The 19,687-nt window shown below is 42.5% G+C and overlaps 1 protein-coding gene across 3 annotated transcripts in view; it reads right to left on the bottom strand.

Annotated features, from left to right (window-relative positions):
- Positions 1-18,823, bottom strand: part of soga1 (suppressor of glucose, autophagy associated 1) — a 103,646-nt gene extending 84,823 nt beyond the window's left edge. For 2 of the 3 annotated variants that reach the window (XM_056383824.1, XM_056383825.1), the window contains exons 1-3: positions 15,495-18,823; positions 10,068-10,169; positions 9,043-9,165 (exon numbers count right to left, since the gene is read on the bottom strand). In XM_056383824.1, the coding sequence (XP_056239799.1) occupies positions 9,043-9,165; positions 10,068-10,169; positions 15,495-16,493 (1,224 nt within the window). In that variant the 5' untranslated portion in view covers positions 16,494-18,823. The remainder of the gene's footprint in view (positions 1-9,042; positions 9,166-10,067; positions 10,170-15,494) is intronic. The other variant, XM_056383826.1, reaches the window with a different exon arrangement.
- Positions 18,824-19,687: the final 864 nt, after the last annotated feature.

Genomic DNA, 19,687 nt, shown 5'->3' with positions numbered 1-19,687 from the left:
CACAGCGAAGTTGACCTTTGACCTTTTGTCATCACTTTTCAGGGTTTTTATCTTTATAGACATTTGAGTTAAATCGTGTCATAATTAGTGGATGAATTTGTGAGGTTGTGGACAAAAACGTGTTTTATGAGGTCACAGTGACCTTTGACCTTTGGCCTTTTACCACCAAAATCTAATCAGTTCGTCCTTGAGTCCAGGTGAACGTTCGTGCCAAATTTTAAGAAATTCTCTCAAGGTGTTGCTGAGATATCGGTAACGAACTGAAAACAATATCTCTCCTGCTCTGGGACAAAACTTTAGTGGTCCAAGGATCAAAGGTCAAAGATCACAGGTCAGTGTGACCTCACAAAACACTCTTTAGCCACTACTGAAGACTTCACACAGAAATAACGACAAACTTTCACACCAACAGTTCATGTTTTATATGAACAGGGGTGTGACCTGGAACTAGTCTGAGTGGCGGAGGGATACGACCACGAGGAGGTGACTCGAGTTCTTCTCTGATGGATTCGAGCAGTTTCTCCTCATTTCTTGTGACTTCATGTTAAACTAAACACGTCCTGGAACAATCTTTCTACTTGAACGATACTCGTGTTCAACACCTGACGAGCTGAAGGAAGAAGCAGACTTTCCAAATCGTCCTTCGACACGAGGAAAGACGTCGTCTGGATTTAAGCGTGGTGGTTTTTAGCAGCAGTGGGTGGCAACAGCACGGCACCTGGGGACGACGCCGGTCCAGCCCCGGGGGCAAACGAGCGAGGTGCTCCTACCGCCTGCTGAAACATTCATGTCCTTTTTGGCGTGGGAGGAAGCACGGCTCTCACTGCGAGGCGGCTGCACCAAACGCAGAGCCACTTTGCTTAAAATTAATTCATTACACCACTTTGACTTTTCCCACTTCAGAAACAAAACCAGCAGCCGAGTTCTTTGTTGTTTTAAAATGTAATCTGTGGCTGAAAGCATTTCAAGAGTTTTCCATGGTAGCGTTTTTATAAACGCACCGAGAACATTAACATTTTTATCGTTGGTCTTATTCATGATGCTTTTTCTGAGAGTATTTTACTTCCTGCTGTGGTTTCTGTTGTCATGCACAATAAAACATAACTGTTTGTACTCCTTCAATCTGTAGTTTTATTCTCCTCGGCTCTCTCTTCGGTCTGTGGCCGTGAGAAGCGCCTGAGGTCTTCCAGGCCGCAGCCTCGGAGGTGACTATTGTTTGTTTTAATGAGCTATGAAATGTGCTTACAAAGAGCGTCTCTGCAGAAGTATTGACTGTCTGCTCTTCAGCTGAAGCCCTCGCTTTATCACAGAGGAGAGTATTGCAGCATCAGCCGGTCGCTGCACGGAGATAAGAGGAAGTGTCTGCGGACCGGCGTGGACCGCTGCTTCGTCTTCATCGGGTGTCATCACACATCAGACACGTTTGTTTTGATCAATAAACAAATTAACGAATAACAAAGTCGTATTTCACCAGATAAAGACGAGTCATCACTTTTCATATCTTTGACTCAAATAGTAGAAAAAAATACTCCAGTACAAATTATTAACAGTAACTTTAGTAATAATATTTACTCATAGTAGTTAGTATTAGCAGCAAGTCAAGTTAATTATTTCAGTTCTGTTATATTTGTTTTCTAAGACGGAGTATTGACGTCAGATTGAGGAAAAAAAGATTCTGAAATTTCAAGAATAAAGTCAAAATATTAAAAGAAAAAAAGTCCTAATTTTATGAGAAAAAGTGATGATATTAAAAGAAAAAAAATTTAATTTTACAAGAATAAAGTCATAATTTTAGGTTCACGTGTTGTTTTAGAGAGAAATATCAGAAGCTTTAAAGTGAAGAACGTGGAGCATCTGTGACGTTATTCAGGTTTCACAAATCATCATCATCATCATCAACACAGTGAAAAGCTTGTTTAGAAACTGAATCTGTTCTATTGTTAGACCGACAAACAGCAGCTCCTAAAATATTATGTTTTTTCTCTCCAAATTTTACATTTTTAATTCTCGTAAAATTCCGACTTTCTTTCCATAATATTTTGACTTTATTCTCAAAATTTCAGATTTGTGTTTTTTCCTGAAAGTGGCCCGAACACTCGGCCGTAGTTTTGCATGTGCAGTCTTCAGACTTCAGAGTCTAGAGGCTTCAGTTAGAGCGGTGTGTTCGAAAGTTGGAGATTTCCCATTTAAAACTCAAAGTACAAGTTCCTCAGACTGAAATAACTACGCTGGTACATGAGCTTCTGATCTGCACGTGCAAGGCAAAGAGCGGCTACAGAGGTTCTTTGGTAAAGAGACGACATAACTTTCTTCTACATATAAAATAATGAACGACAACTGAGAAGACAAACTCATCTTCAGTTCTCTGCTTGTTTTCTCTCTCCATGTGCATCTGCTTTGTTCATTTCCAGCAGAAGCCTCATGTTGCATCAGTTCATCACTGTCGTGGTTTCACAACAACAGATCACTTCACAGCCGTGGAACCCAAACAATAATTCAGACTTATCATAATGTTTAGATCCATCAAACGTTCTCATCACTAACGTAGCTGCTGGACTTTGAGGTTTAAGTGTCGGTGCCGTCGACCTTCTCCACTTTTAACATTCTGGCCTCTCGACAGCCTTTTTAGAGGACGTTACGTCATCAGTAATCTGCTCCACGTCTATATATAAAACCATTATGTGTGAAAGAGAGAGAGCCACTGGCGTGACAGCTGTTCCAGTACAGGCTGTGATCCATCTATCTTTGGATAGACAGAGAGGGAGGGAGGGAGGAGGGAAGTGACAGAGTGGGGGAATGTGATGAATTCCCACAATCCTTGGCATGTTGTTTGGCCGTTTGAAAAGTGTGATCTCACCTCTAATATCACCATCCATTCATATTTACACACTGTACATTCAGCCATCTATCCAGCAGCGTAGATACAGGACTTCAGTCAGGGCTGAACAATCAATCGAAATATTATCGATCAAAATCTGTGGTGCTGTGGCGCTACAGAGACGCCTCGACCTACGAACCATATTCAACAGACATAAAGGAGCATGTTTGTTTGGTACAGGACCAACAAAAATCACATCTTCATCATCATTTTTATATCTTTTAGATAAAATGAAATGCAAATCGTTAATTATCTTTTTAATTATTTGTTCAAGTGATAAAATGTCAGAAAATAGTAGAAAAAAAGACCATAACTGGCTCCCAAGGCAACGTGGTAACGACGTCAGATTAATTATTTTTGATCAACTTAAAAGATTCAAGCTCCACACCTCAAGAGTTTAATGTGCAGTGTTAAAAACCAACTAGAATCATCTCCTCGTGGTCGTATCCCTCCGCCACTTGGACTAATTTCAGGTTTGAGAGAGAGAGAGAGAAAGAGAGAGAGACTTTCCAGGGTCTCATACAGTTCAACGACACTGAATCTACTTTTATCGACCTCCATCTCTCTCTCTCTCTCCCTCACACACACACACACACACACACACACACACACACACACACACACACACACACACACACACACACGGAGATGAGGTTGGGAAGTGGCCCTGTTTTCTGCTGCTTGTTGCTCTAATGAAATGACTGTGTGTGTGTGTGTGTGTGTGTGTGTGTGTGTGTGTGTGTTATAGTATAATCTCTATTAGACTCCAGGATACACTAACACATGTGTATGTGTATATGTGTGTGTGTGTGTGTGTGTGTGTGTGTGTGTGGTGTGTGTGTGTGAGGGAGCAGGATTTATTGTATCTGTAATGTTTACGTTACGGCGCAGGCTGAACATTAGCGTTCATATGAAGCGTAAACATCATCACGGCAGAGTGAAGCCGTCGCCGCGGTTACAGCGGCTGCTGCGGTGGTCAGTGGTCTCTCCTTATTCGGGCAACAAGCAACCAGAATGAAGACTCTGAAGACTGTTTGAGAGTTTGAGACACTTTCCGCTGAAGATCCGATCACTTCACCAATTTAAGAAATGTAAAAATATTTTGGTTTGTGCAGCACGAAGTACTGACAAATAAAATTAATTAAAAGCAACAAATGTTTCTAAAAAGATGTTTATTTCTCCGTATAGTCCAATAGTTTCCATGGTGACTATTTCTATTTACATGACCAGACACCAGTAAGTAATACAAACCAGAATCCCCTCCTCGTGGTTGTATCCCTCCGCCACTCAGACTAGTTCCAGGTGTTTGTGCCAAATGTGAAGGGATTCCCTTGAGGAATTCTAGAGATACTGCGTTCACAAAGACCTTGACCTTTGACCTTTAGCCACCAAAATGTATGTCCTTGAGTCCTAGTGAATGTTTGTGCCAAATTAGAAGAAGTTTCTTCAAAGTGTCACTGAGATATCGTGTCCACGAGAATGGGACAGACGACCTGAAAACAATATGGCTGCTGCTCTGACTGTCGCCGGCGCAGAGGAATAAAAACACGTTTTTTCTTCTCGGGTGAACTGGATCATTAATAAAAAAAGAAATGTCACAAAAACCTTGAACATTTCTTTTCAAGTGTCAAACTTGTTCCAACACTGATAATATTCAGGAGAAAAGACGCTGCAGAGACGGTTTATACTCTGAAACACAAAACTGATTCTGTAAAACATGGTGAAGTACAGCTGTGGTGGCATCATGAGAATACTGACAACCATTTCCTCTCTGTGTGTGTGTGTGTGTGTGTGTGTGTGTGTGTGTGTGTGTGTGTGTGTGTGTGTGTGTGTGTCCAGATGTCTGTAGCCTGTGGGAATGAGAGCAGTGTGTGAGTAGGACAGGAAATGATGTCAGGAATTCTCATGGAGATTCTGATGGATATATACACACAGTCACACACACACACACACACACACACACACACACACACACACACACACACACAGTCACACACACAGTCACACACACAGTCACATGCAAACTGTGACCAACAAGATTTCTAAAACAAAACCAGTAGGAGCATGTGATGTGTGTAAGAAGATGTTTTCGTCTCAAACTGACGTGATGATTTACACAATCTGTTTCCGAATGACAGAAAAGTTTTTTAAGTTGTTTCCTTTATCTGTCTTTATCAGGAGTCCACGTGTGTGTGTGTGTGTGTGTGTGTGTGTGTGTGTGTGTGTGTGTGTGTGTGTGTGTGTGTACATTTGCTGATTTGTGTTCATTTGCATGTGCATGAGTCATCAAATCAGGGCCTTAACGCATTAACTGCAGTTAAGCCAGTTACTTCTGTAAAGCTGCTCAATGCAGAGAAGCTCAGCAAGTCAAGGTCAAGTTGGACTGAGGAGTGAGACACACACGGAGAATCCTGCAGTGAGACGTTACCTTCAGACCGTGAGGGAAAAAACTCGGATACAGAAAACATTCACATTCGACTCTCAGTAATCACCAACTCTCTCCACTTTCTATAACATGAAGCTTCTGATTCCTGCTCATTGCAGACGGAGTTTATTTACTGTAAAGTCTGACAGGCAGGAGTCAGGTTTCCATTAGAGAAGCAGCTGTTAACCGTTTTCACTATCAACCGCTTTATAACCATCACGGTTAAGTCATCGTAAAGATTCAGCTGCACCGAGCCGGACTCGATGCCGGGACGCAACCTGCACGGAACGAAAACAGTTAACGCCAGTGGTGCAGCAACTCTGAGCGAGTCACGGAGGCTACGCTAACTGCGCTAACACCAAGAACGAGCAGGGAGTCACCAAGATAATTTACTTGTCACGTGGTAAGACTTTAGCGCGACACTACGGAGAGTTCATAGGTCAAATGATGAACATTATGGCAAAGAAACTTTTTTTATTTCCAGCAATAAACATGATTTTATTACATATTCTGTGTAAAACTTTTCACCACTTTTCTATTTCAAACAACATTTTTAAGCCTTTTTAAGAATTTTTAGCTCATTTGAAGTCACGCTACGAGATCGCTCCACAACAAATGGTAAGTTGCGGACGGACGGTTTTGTTTTTCCATGACTTCACAGTTAAGTTGGAGAGTTTCCCAAAAACCTGATGTAGTCTGTAAACAAGGCTTTTCTCTTGCACGTCAGGAATCTTCAACAGCTGCTGCACCGAGTATCAACGCTCGAGTTTACAGACATGTTTTGTGTTTTTCTTTTAAACTGCTGTGATAGTGACTTTCCGGTCGAGCTGAGTCAGTGTTGAGTCACAGAGGCAGGAGTGAGTGTCTGTTTTTATAAGGCTAATGGTAAAACTACCAGAATAAACAGAGGAGTGACTGTGAGAGGCTTAACATGAGCTTAATGCACACACAGAGACACACACACACACACACACACACACACACAGCATGGTGTAACTTGAGTCTTTGGCCCTGACGGCAAGAAGACACAATAAGCCATGTGTTGAGAGAGATTGGGGGGGGGGGGGGGGGGGGGGGTCAGGTTTGTCTCCGCACTGTGTTTCCTGTTTAATGATCTCTCTTCACTAACGCAGCCGACAGATGCAGACTTCACTTGTTTTTCCTCCAGCTTTCTTTCTTTCTCTCTCTCTGTTTTCTCGATCATCTCTGACCTCTCTCTGCCACTCCTCGTCCTCGTCCTCATCGCTACTGCTAAAGATTTAAATTCGAGTCAGACCTCCATTCAGATGAACTCTATTAACTTCAGCTAATCCCTGTTGAATACTTCCTTGTTTCCTCCTCCACTGTGTTTGTTTCTCTCTTTGATTTTTTGTTAGTTTTTCTCTCTCTCTCTCTCTTTTTCTGCCCGCCTCATCCTCTCACTCTGATTGGCTGTTTTTTGAATTTTCAAACAGTGACCACGCCCTCTTCTTTTCCCTACTTTCTGTCACACACACTCTCTCTAAAACACAGGATGTACGCTCATACTTTTCTTCCTTCCATCCTTCCTTCCAAAACAACCAGATGGTGAGACAGCAGCCGAGAGACAGACAGCGACAGCAGGCGGGAAACCCTCCGAGAGTGACATCACAGCCAGTCTCTCTCTCCCTCTCTCTCTCCCTCTCTCTCTCTCTCTCTCTCTCTCTCTCCCTCTCTCTCTCTCTCTCTCTCTCTCTCTCTCTCAGAGGGTATAAAGGCCTCATTGTGTCGTCCCTCACACGGAAAATGTCGGAGGAACGCTGTGAATTTGACGGCGTGGATCCACAGTCCAGGGTCAGCGTGACAAAAACACACACACACACACACACACACGCACACACACACACACACACACACACACACACACACACACACACACACACACGCACACACACACACACACACACACACACACACACACACACACACACACACACACAGAAGTGTCACCCTGAACTCTCTGAGCGTTTGTGTACAACTGGTTTTTATCAAGGATTCCTGAGGTGACTGGGATGACTGGTGTGTATGAAAACTGTGGAGAACGCTTGTAAAACACAGTGTGTGTGTGTGTGTGTGTGTGTGTGTGTGTATGTGTGTGTGTGTGTGAGAGAGTGTATATAAGACTGTATCTGTGTATATCCAGGGATTTCTTGAGTTACCAAATAACTGACACTACTGATGCAGCTGTTAACCGGTTTCACTATTAACCGCTTTAAAACCGCCACGGTTAAGTCATCGTAAAGACTCAGCTGCACCGAGCCGGTTTCTGTTCTCACTCGAAAAAGGGACTCGATGCCGGGACGCAACCTGCACGGAACGAAAACAGTTAACGCCAGTGGTGCAGCAACTCTGAGCGAGTCACAGAGGCTACGCTAACTGCGCTAACACCAAGAATGAGTAGGGAGTTAATCAAGACCACGGCTCATCTGCTGGAGAGAAGAGGTGGTTTTAAAACTTGATGCAGCATCTGTGGGATCATCACCAGCTTTACTAACAACCAAGTTAAAGTTAAAAAGATTCTTTCTTTATCTGGTTGGTGTATTATTTCTGTTTTCAAAAGGCAGCAATAAATAACACATTAAAACCTCTAAAGAAATGTGATTATTCCTCAGACTGTAATCGTAATCGTTGCATCCCTGCCACACACACTGTATATTTTCAACAGGGGAATTCCTTTTCAAATTAAAGGAAGCCACTGTCTCATGACTTCAACAGCGTGAAGAAAACGGGTCATTAAATTGTCTCCCAACAGACAAAAGAACGGCCATAACAAAACAGCGTGTGTGTGACACCGATTGGGAAACGTAAGGTCCTAACTTCAGTCTGGTTCATCTAACCACACACATCACACTGATTTTACTATTCTGTTTAACTCGTCCTCTAGCCCAGTGGTTCCCAACCTTTTCCAACTCACGGCCTACTTTAAAATCTCGAAAATGTTACCTTGTCAGTAGGGAGAGAGAGAGTTAGCATTACACTGTGTCAGACACTGTTAAAAGCTAGCAACCAACATAAACAAGTAGAAGATGCTAACTAGCTAACGGTTCTGACCCGTCTGCTAGTCTCTGGTTCTGGTCTCAACAGACTCCTCCTCTGAGTCTGGGTCTGACTGAGGCTCAAACATGTGGCTGAGTCTCTCTGATGTTTCCTCCTCTCACCATCTTGATGCTCTCTGCTCTTTCACCTGTCCACCTGGGGCTGCAGGTGGTGGGCAGGGCTCAAGACCTGATCCGGATTTCTCAACCAGGAAGTGAGAGGAGACGAGCTTCAGACCCAGTTTTTATGTGAGAAAACATGTTGAACTAAATATGAATCACAGCAGAGTTTAAAACATATTTTAGCAGAAGCTGAATTAGCTTCCTGGCTAAGCTAGGTTTTGTGTTGTTTGTTTGTTTTTTTGTATTGTTTTGTTATGTTGTTGTTTTGGGATAGAAATTAGAGCTAGCTCACTGTGTCCCAGCTGAAATAAATCTACTTCAAACAACCATCAGTAAACTAAGCTGACAGCACCATAACATCTGCTGATACACTGCACTTCAACTCTCACATGAACACAGCTGATCTGCATCTGTTCTGTGACACAGCTTCAGATCATCTCCACACTCCACAGAGAGAGAGAGAGAGAGAGAGAGAGAGAGAGAGAGAGAGAGAGAGAGAGAGAGAGAGAGAGAGAGAGAGAGAGAGAGAGAGAGAGAGAGAGAGAGAGAGAGAGAGCACTTACTTTGACGTCTTGCTCCAGCGTTCGTATCAGTTCTCCGTCCACCTGCCCCGTCTGGGCCACGCGGAGAGAGCGCCGCTCTGCCTTCCTGAGCCGGTACTGCAGGATGCGGCAGGTCTTGTTTGCCTGAAAAGCACAGGCGGTGTGAGTGTCTGAACTGATCTTTGTTACTTTGCTTCACTTTATTGTGCCTTCGGGAAACATTTGCCTTCCAGCAGCTGATAAAACACAACAGACGACGTGTAGTGCACACACACACACACACACACACACACACACACACACACACACACATATACAAACACAGAACAGTTGCTTTTTACTCTGAGCAGCTTAAGGCAAGACAAGGCAGATTTATGTGTATATCACATTATCTAACACAGAGGTCATTCAGTGTGCTTGAAACGAAGCGTAAAAGTAGAAATAAAAAGCATAATAACAAAACAGTGTAAAAACACAGATTATAAAACAGATAATATCTGATTAAAGTGCAAAAATAAAAGATTAAATGAAGGCAGAGGAGAACACAGCAGCTTTTAGCTGAGGGCCCAAACCATTTAGTGACTGAAGTTTTCAATGAAAAACTGTAATTTTGAAGATCCAGACTGTACCCAGCTTTGAGTAGCACCTCTCACTCACAGATGACATTCAGACCATTGATCACTCTCCGTCTTACTCGCCTGTTTCTAAACATTTCGCATCCTGTTTCGGTTTTATACATTCATACATTTAGACTAGTTTCATACAGTTAAACTTCCAAATCAAGAGAGATCAAAGAAAATGAGATCACAGAAGATTGTTTCTCAGTACACATTTTTATTCCCTGCCTTTTTAGCTTGTTAACCTTTTATGTTCATAATAGTGTTCTTCTTTTTGTTAGTATCTTTATATGTTTCTGTATACTGTATATTTTCCTGGTGTTTTACTTATTCTATACCTTCATTTTGAAAGTCCTTCGTACAGCTTTTTGGTGTCAGCTGTGTTTAAATGAGCTCTATGAATAAAGCTGGCTTGAGGTTGACACGTACCTGCTCCAGCTGTTGCCGCAGCTCCTGCAGCTGGTAAACGTCTTCTTCCATGTACATGTCCCTCATCTCCAGCATCTCAGACCTCAGCTCCTCCATCTCATCCTGGACACAGTCAAGAGAAGAGAGTGAGTGAGTCAATCTGTACTTTTACATGAAATATTGTGAATCAACAGCTCATCCAATATCAACCGGCAGAGAGAGAGAGAGAGAGAGAGAGAGAGAGAGAGAGAGAGAGAGAGAGAGAGAGAGAGAGAGAGAGAGAGAGAGAGAGAGAGGTATGGTAGCTGTTATGTATTAAACAAATAAATAAATCTGTAAAAGAATAAGAAAGTAAATGTCCCCCTCTTCTTCTTCAAGGAAAGAAAGCAAAAGCAATACGATAAAGTCAAAAACAATATAGTAAAAGCAAAAGCAATAGGTAAGAGCATTTTTATTGGTTATTTCTCTTTATATTTCCACATTTTTTATTTATTTATTGATTATTTTGATCATTCCTGTTTATATTTCCACATTTATTGTGTTATTCTTTTACAGATTTATTCTTTTTTATGGCTCTTCTATGACTCCACACACATCTGGGTCATAAAGAGGATCCTTTGGTGTCTAATAGAAGTCATTATCGCTTTTAGCATCTTTGTCATGAATGCAAACCAAGAATCATCATCATCATCATCATCATCAAAAAATCGTTTTACATTAACTTGCTACGATCATCATTATCCACTGCTCGCTGTCATTAACCACCACAATCTTCGTCTTCATCATCCTCATTATCAGAGTAACCATTACAACAATTAGTGTCTTCTTAGAATGACCTGCTGCGTAATATTATCTCTAGTCAGATAAAAGGGGGTCATCAGAAATACATGAGATCTACATGCTGTAAGCTACTACTGAGGAATAAAATGATACCGTATTGATTCTCCTTTCTCTCTCCCACCCGGGAGGTAGTGCAAAGGAGGTCAAAGGTCAGGCTCAGACTATTAGATGACCTTAGAGGAAACTAAAAGTCCCTGCAGGGAAATGCAGGGTCTCTTTGTAACAGCACGCATCAATGGGGAAGAAGAAGAGATTCCTACACACAAATATGATATAAAAATGTTTAAACAAAACAAAATAACCCAGTTAATATGACTCATTTACAGTAGAGTTGTTATCTATCTCTCTTTATAGATTATTATCTTGATTGATAGAGATAAATGATTAATTTCCGCTAGACAACATGAATTGCATCATCCCTCTGAATCCTATTTAAGGTGCAGCTCTCGCCTTGGCAAAGAAATCAGTATCAGCTCACTGGAAGAAGTCTGGGTCACTGGGCTTAATGGGACAGTAAGAGGCATGTTACACAATGGTGTGCCTCCGTGTGTGTGTGTGTGTGTGTGTGTGTGTGTGTGTGTGTGTGTGTGTGTGTGATGTCTAAGGAGAATAAGCAAAAGGAGCACGAGCTGCTGTAGTAGTGGGAGTAGTGCTGTCATAATTTACTATAGTGGAAAATGTGGGTCATGTTCTGCAAAACAGCTCCGAAGCTCCGACGAAGCTCTGGGTTTGTGCGTGTGTGCGTGTGTGCGTGTGTGTGTGTGCATGTGTGTGTGTGCGTGTGTGTGTGTGTGTGTGTGTGTGTGTTATGAAAGCGAGACAGGGAACAACAGAAGGTTAGGGTGTGTCCATGTCTCCACCTCCTCGAGAACAGTTTGTGTACAGTATGGATCGTAAATACGTTAAAGATGAAGGTAAGGTGCGTGAGTTTAGCATGCAGCTAAGTGTGTGTGTGTGTGTGTATATGTGTGTGTGTGTGTGTGTGTGTGTGTGTAAAAAAAGATTTGTCGATCAAGCTAAAAAAGACTGCAGCAACGAGCAATCTGCAAAACATTGACCACTGCTACAAAGAGGAGAGAGGCAGTGAAGAGAATGAAGAAAGAAAGAAAGAAAGAAAGAAAGAAAGAAAGAAAGAAAGAAAGGGAGGATGGATGGAAAAATAGAGCATGAAGTAAATGATCGTGAGGAGGATAAAACACGACAGAGTGAGAATGTGAGGACAGGAAACGAGGGAATCACACGTTAATGTGGTGAGAGAGAGAGAGAGAGAGAGCTGGTCCACTGACCTGCTTTTCACTACTAAAGAAGAACAGCAAAGATGGTTTCTGTCATGTGAGCAACCAGGCAGTCAGGAGAAGGAATCCACCAATCAGACGTCAGAGTTCAGTGAGCCAGATGGGTTAATGGTAGAAATTAGCGCTCACACACATCTGCTGTGATACCAGTGCTCAGCACAGTGGGTAGATTACCAACATGAAGAACCCAGTTCATACACAGGCAAAATGACACTGACACCGCTACATGAAGACGTTAAAGCTGCGGGTGTTCTCGTTGCATTTCGCTTTTAATGAATGAAAAAAAAACAAAGCAAAGAAGCTGTTAACGCTTCAGAGTTAACGAGGAAACATGAACCTTACAGATGTGTTCATTGTTGTGATTAACCCATTTAAAAACAGAAGCTGCTTATTTTGACTCTACTCCAGTTTAAATTTTATTGTATTTCAAAAGTAATTAAAGCTCCATATTTTATTCTTTTGTAAAATAAGCTTATATCCGGATTTACCGCCACTTATTGAACTGTAAACTGTTAAAATTCTTTGCAGTGTGAAATAATCTGAATATTGCAGTAAAGCAGTGAGAAGGCTAAAACAGTCATCTACACAAGCTGCACAGATGCTCGACTGTTAGCTTAAATTGTAGTCACAGGACAGACATTCCTAAACATTAAGTCCGGACAGCCTCATCTTAGAGAGTCACACTCAGCTGTGATATCAGGTCTGTAGTAAAGGCCTACATGTAGTTTATCATGTTTACCTGCAGCATGTTGGGCTCGACTAAAGCCACTTAGGAGTGACCGACAATGAGTCAAACTGTTGTTAGCATGTTGTGGCTGCAGGAGAGAGGGGAGTTAGGACTGCAGGTAGGTGGCAGGTGGAACATTATAATCGTTAACCACGCGTTCTGTCGCAGCTTCAACAGATTTTGACAGGGACATTATTCACACTGAGATCTGAAGTCATAATTAATGAGGTTTCAACAGCTGTGAGTTGTGAGCGGGAAACCGTAGCTGCACATTAATATGCAGCACACGAGCTTATAGCTGGAGACAGGCAGATACAGTACGCAGTGATAGACAAAAACACTGAGCATTGTGGGTAGAAACAGAGAGATGGAGTTGGAGAGCGAGAATTAGACGGTGCACAGGTAGAAAAAGTCTGAGGAGTCTGAAGCCTCAGCGGCAGCGTGGTGTTTTGATTTTCTGTTTACCAACCAGGTGTTCCTCACAGCTGCAACAACACACACACACACACACACACACACACACACACACACACACACACACACACACACACACACACACTAACTGCACTGCCAGGCCTCCCATGAGGCTTTGGGGTGGTCTAATAAGTAGCTCTGTTGCACCCTTTTGTAAGTTGACAACACTGGATCACCACACACACACAAACACACACACACACACACGGCTGCAAATGTGCAAATGTACTAAGATGCGTTGTTAAATACCGTTTACACCTAAAAAGGTTCAGGTTTTATCCAACAAGGCAAACAACAGTAAAGTTCAGTTGAGAAACAGGGCTGCAGCTAATGATTATTTTCATTATTGATTAATAGTTAGGTCTGTGTAACACCAGGAAACAGTGAGAAATGTCTGTGTTTTGTCTGACCAACAGACCAATATCAAAAATGATTTGAGTGTGAGACACTGAAAAACAGCAAATTCTCACATTTAGGAGCCTGAAAGCAACAAATCTTTGTTGTTTGCTTTTTAAAGAAAATCATCAAATCAGTTGCTGATTAATTTTCTTTCATCTGAATAATCGATTAATCGACTAATCTTTTCAGCTCTGATGAAATTTGTGAAGAGCCCAGGCTGATCCAAAATCCACACTGTTTAACTCATGGGACGCCTCGTGGCTCAGCTGGTAGAGCGCGTACCACATGGACTTAGTCCTTACTGCAGAGGTCCATGGGTTCGGGTCCGACCCACGGCCCACTGCTACATTTCATCCCCTCTCTCCCTGACTTTCTTGTCCATCTCTCACTGTACTATCAAAAATTTAGGCAAAATTTGAGCAATTCATCAAATAATGATTCATTCTGGCACAAATCATGACAATATAAAACAATAATGTAATTGTGTTGCAAGCCAGAGACAGAAAGCAGCTAGTATGGATTTCTGTCTATTTGCATGGTGGTTTGTGTTTACAAGAGCAGCAGGTGTGCAGAGACAAGGAACGTTTCCGTATCAACACACGGATCCACAGACAACGTGGCGACGACCTACAGTGAACCAGAAATCTAAATTCTCCATCACTGTTGCAGAGCACCCTGGGAAAAGAGCATGTGCTCCTCCTGTATAGGCAAGTGCTGCTGTTGATCAATCACCTCCCTCAATCAATCTCTGACAATTATTGGCTTGTCTGGTCACTGGCAGCTACTGCTTAGGTACATGCTAATGTAATTGATCCCTCTCCTAATCAATCACTCTCAGGAGCAGGACGGATCAGCTCGACTAGTGGATCCACGTAGATCCACGTTTCACTGCCCACAGACCTGAGGATACCCCACCCCCCCACAGAGAGTCCAGGTGCTTGTTATGATGCAGTGACGGTCTGGTTATTAATACTGTGGTCAAAATGTTCTGAATCTGAGTGTTTTCCTCTCGTCAACATGGAAAAGACTCTGCAGCAACATCTGGACAATCACAGGAAATCTCCCAGTGAAACCGATGCTCATCAAATACCTTGGATAAATTAGCAGCAGGGCAGAATGAGGCAGATTTCACTGCAGTCTTCAAAGACTGACAACCCCTCAGGCTGCTGAGGAAAATTACATCCTCACCTCCATTATGCGAGCAGATGGAAACACAACTGACAAAACCGACTGAGCCACTGTCTGTCCATACTGACACATCCACACTATATATACAATGTGTGTATATATATATACTAATCTTTACAGCCTATCACACTGGTTCTCCATATGAAGTGGTCGATCTGTGGCTACAGAGCTGCATGTTTTGCTGATGTGTGTGCAGAGACTCTCTATTCATAACATCTTCCTTGTAGTGAGTAGCTTTGGATGACATCCAGAGGGGTCTCCACACACCGGGAAACAAGTCAGGGTGAACTGGTAAATAAAAGTAACTGACCTTCTAATGATTGTGGAATTAATGATTAAAAAAAAAAAAAAACATGTATGTTTTTATGCTGTCTGTCATTTAACACCTTCCCCAGGGGAGTCCCTGCTGCAAAATAGTGTCTCTCTATTGGACATACATTGATTAAAGCTGTCTGGAAAGCAACTTCCAAGAAATGTAAATCCACACATTCATTGTTGACACTTAAGAAAATATATTGCACTTACTTTGAGGTAATCATTCTCCGATCTCAGCTCTTCTATTTCCCTGACAAACTCCTCTTGCATGCCGTCCATAAACTCCTCCGTGAGGTCTGAGAAAGCCAGAGATGTGCTTGCTGGCACCCTGCTGTCAAACGAGGTGACCGAGCGCTCCTCGCCCGGGGATATGCTCCCTTCCCCGGTCTCCACACCGAGGGAGAGCCGGTCCTTGTCTTTCTCCGCAGAGGAGCAGGTGGTCTTGGCGGCTGCTTGTTGGTTAACTCTGTCCGACATGGTGCCATCCCTGAGCGGCTTGTCTCCGTCCGGCCCGCCGCCTCGGCTGCTCCTCGACTCGGTGTCGCTGCTCACAGCGTCCGTGGAGAGCTTGTTTTCCTCGGAGGCGCAGTCCGACAGCTCGGAGCTGCTGTCGGTCGGGGAGAGCTTCCCCGGGGCGCAGCCCGAGTCCTTGGACAAATCGTCGGATCCTATACTGGCGTCCGACACCTTCCTCCGCCCTCCGGTGCTTTTAGCCGCCTTGGCCGCCGAAGTCTTGGACAACGCGGCGGCGGAGAAAGAGGATTTACCCGCCGGTTTACCACCACCGCTCTTCTCCGCTTTCCCGTCCTTTCCGGCGAGACTTCCCACGGGGCTGCGCCTGGAAATGCGGCTACCCAGGTGGATGGCTCCCGGCTTGACGCTCAGGGTCGGCGTCCCGATCCCTCCGCGGATCTTTGTGAGCGACCACCCGGGAACATCCTTCGGTCTGGCCGGGGACGGAGCCCGGTTTATCTTCTTCTTCTCCCCCGGAGGATGAGCGGACAGCACCGCAGAGAGCTCCGCAGTTTCCGGCCGGGGGTTTTGCTGCTGCTGCCCGGGCACCGCGTGCTGCGTCTGCCCGCTGTCCGAGCCCTCCGTCCCGCCTCCGCTTTCCATCTTCTGCCGGAGATGGAGTCTCCGTTCCTTGGGCGAGGCGAAGAAGAGGTGAGTCGGAGAGTTATGGACATCAACCTCCTTTGTTTTTGTCATTCATTCCGTTTAGGCCGGAACAAGAAAAACAGAAATGAAACCTCCTGTTTGGGTGGAAAGAGAAGGCAGAAGTTGTTGAGTGGATAAACAACCGCAGAGCAACACAAAAGGAGCTGATTCTCACTCCGGCCACAATGAGAGCTCCTGTGGTGCAACAGGACCAGGAAGCAAAGTCCAACAAAAAAAAAAACCGCACAACAAAAAAACAAATATAAATATAATCCTCCTTTTTCCGCTGTGTGTGATAAACCTGTAAATGATTCCGCTTTGTTCGGATCAATCCTCCTCTCCTCTCCTCAGGATCTCCGTCTGGATGACATCAACTGGCCGGTTCCTGCTCAGAGGAGTTGTGGGTGAGAACAGAGAGAGTCAGTGTGGAGGATATGGTCACCCTCTCTCTCTCTCTCTCTCCCTCTCTCTCTCTCTCTCCCTCTCTCTCTCCGCCCAGATAACGGGATGCAGCTCTGGAGGAGAGAGAGAGGGAGAGAGTCTCATTTCTGCAGCTCTCTGTCGCCACCATTACAGGATATTAGAGGGACACTATAATAATAATAATGTTCACGGCTGTTATAGCAGATGCATGATTCACCCTGGCTGTACAGTTAATGATGAAATGAAGCAGTGGCAGCTGCATTTAAAACACACTTAAAGACATTTCTGCAGCCTGTAGCTCAGGGTATATGAACAGCATTCATTTTAGGCAGAGAAATATAAAAATATATCACACAGCCACTCCCCCAAAATGACACTACACTCCATTTACTGATTGTGTGCTAATGGACCCCTCTGCTGCTGCCTGCATTTATTATTTATGTTTATTCTTTATGGATGAATATTTACAGCTTTTTGTCCATATCACAGCGTCTCTAAGCTTAAGATAATTTACATCACACATCCTTGGAAGAGCTTCTCTCAAAGTTTAAGACTTGTTTTTTTTGTTTTAAATGTTTTGTTGCTATTTATTCTTATTTATTTATTCCTATTTTGGGCAGTTGCATGAAGCAGCTGTCACCCAGACCAACAGATGACAAGACAGGACAGACAGGAGCAGAGAGGAAAAAAAACTGTTAATAAGAAAACTAAAAACAATCAAAGGGTATATGTTTTGAATTTATATAGAAATTTGGTAATGCATTGATAAATACAAACAATAAAAATGAATAAATGATTAGGCACAAGCAAAAAAACATTATTCCCAGAGATCATTTGGTTCGGTCTCTGACCTGATTTCACATAATAACTGAGTCTTTTCTGTTGCTGCTGCATTGTAACAGGAAAAACCTGAAAAACATTTCACTTCATCAGCAGCTCTTTGAAAATGAATTACAAGCAGGGAACCACTGAATGACTGGCTGGTGGAGGATGGGTTGGAGTACACACTTAAATGGACAACGCATATGTAAATGGATCATATGAATAAGAATCTATCCAATAAAACACGTATTAAATGTCATTATTTACAGTTACACAGTATTTCAGTGTGGTAAGGATTACATGGTGTTATACTCGTTATATGTATTATGTTGTTTTTGCATCAAGTGTCCAACTTAATTAATACATTTTTAGATACAGGAAATTATCTTAATGATACAGTTTGTTTGTATGCAGATATAAACACAACCTTTCCCATCATGAAGGTTCCATCCCAAGCTTCGGTCATTGTTGTGTTTACAAGACAAGAGGTTATAATACGTCTTCAGGGCAGTGAGTCGCTGTCGGTAAGTGATGAGCCGGGCTAGCTGGTTAGCATGCTAACTACAGTAGAAGTATAGAAGAAGGGATGGAGACTAGAGTTAATATTGGCATCACTTTCCCCCGCTGGAGACAACTGTTGGCGAGTGCATTAATGAAGTTTGATGCTGAACAGTAAGTAAACAGCTGTTGATGCTAACGTTGGCTATGTAGCAATAGCACAACTTACAAATAGCTCTTCTTCAAATTAGCCACATATACTCAGTATTATGAATTATCTAACCTGTACAAAATGGTGATGTCAGTCCCCCAATGTGTCATGGATGCTAAGGTGTTAGCATGGACCTTGAAAAACAAACTGATACTGAGACCCAGATGATTTTGGTGTTGATATTTTCATTGCATCATGTTCCAAAATCTGTAAACATTGCTCTGTATTTTATATATTTTAAATTATGTTTTTAATTCTCCTTCACCTCCTGTTGTCTTTTGTCTTACACACCTCACGCTCTCTGACCTGTGCAGCTCCTCTTTCACTCTGCTATTATTCTGTCACCTCACATCCAGTCAGCAGCTACCAAGATGCTTATTAAACCATAGCTAGCTATTAATGTCCTTGACTTATCTTTTATATTAAACATATAATACAAGAGTGGGCTGAAGCTTAGAATTTTTTTCTACTGTGATAGGATCTAATATATATATATATATATATATATATATATATATATATATATATATATATATATATATATATATATCATATGTAGTCAAAAATGACTATGAATTCTCATGTCTCATATAATTCACATTGGTTTGCTAAGAAGACTCAGTCTACAGCCATGCTAGCAGCTCTTGCAGACTGCACTTAGACACAGTGGTGCTCTGAGCTAAATGCTAACGTCAGCATGCTAACATGCTCACAATGACAATGGTAACATGCTGATGTTTAGCAACTAAAATATGTACCATGTTCACTATCAAAGTTTAGCATTTTAGCATGCTAGCATTTGCTAATTAGCAGTAAGTTTTACCATCACCTTTTTATTTACCTTTATCAGTTATATGATGTTTGAAATAGTAAAAGCATGAAGTAGAAAACACACTTAAGTTAAGATTTTCCTTAGTGTGAGTTAAGATTTCCTCACAATAAAAACAGCTGCACAAAACATCCTTAAATGTTCACATAAGTATTTAAGGTTTCCTCGTTATGCTGAAGGAATCACTTAAAGTCAGTTAATCCGTTGACAAAAGACCTTAGCGACCAAAGTAAGGAGAAAAAAACAAAGGTACCTCTCACTCTGTCTTAACAGCATCATAACATGAGTTTATGGTGATAAATGAAGAAAATGAAAACATCCCAGGAAGTGTTCTGCAAACAGGAGAAACCCTGAATGATGCAGTAGAATTTTACTGCTGTAAATGCCTCAACTTTTTTCCTTAACTAAGGAAACATTTTAAGAGATTTTGTGCAAGTGGCTCATGAACTGGACTAATTTAAC

Source organism: Seriola aureovittata, chromosome 9 (assembly GCF_021018895.1).
Source record: "Seriola aureovittata isolate HTS-2021-v1 ecotype China chromosome 9, ASM2101889v1, whole genome shotgun sequence".
In the NCBI taxonomy this organism is placed as follows: domain Eukaryota; kingdom Metazoa; phylum Chordata; class Actinopteri; order Carangiformes; family Carangidae; genus Seriola; species Seriola aureovittata.
Note: the sequence above shows the minus strand (reverse complement) of the source record. Positions and strands in the feature narration are given on the sequence as shown.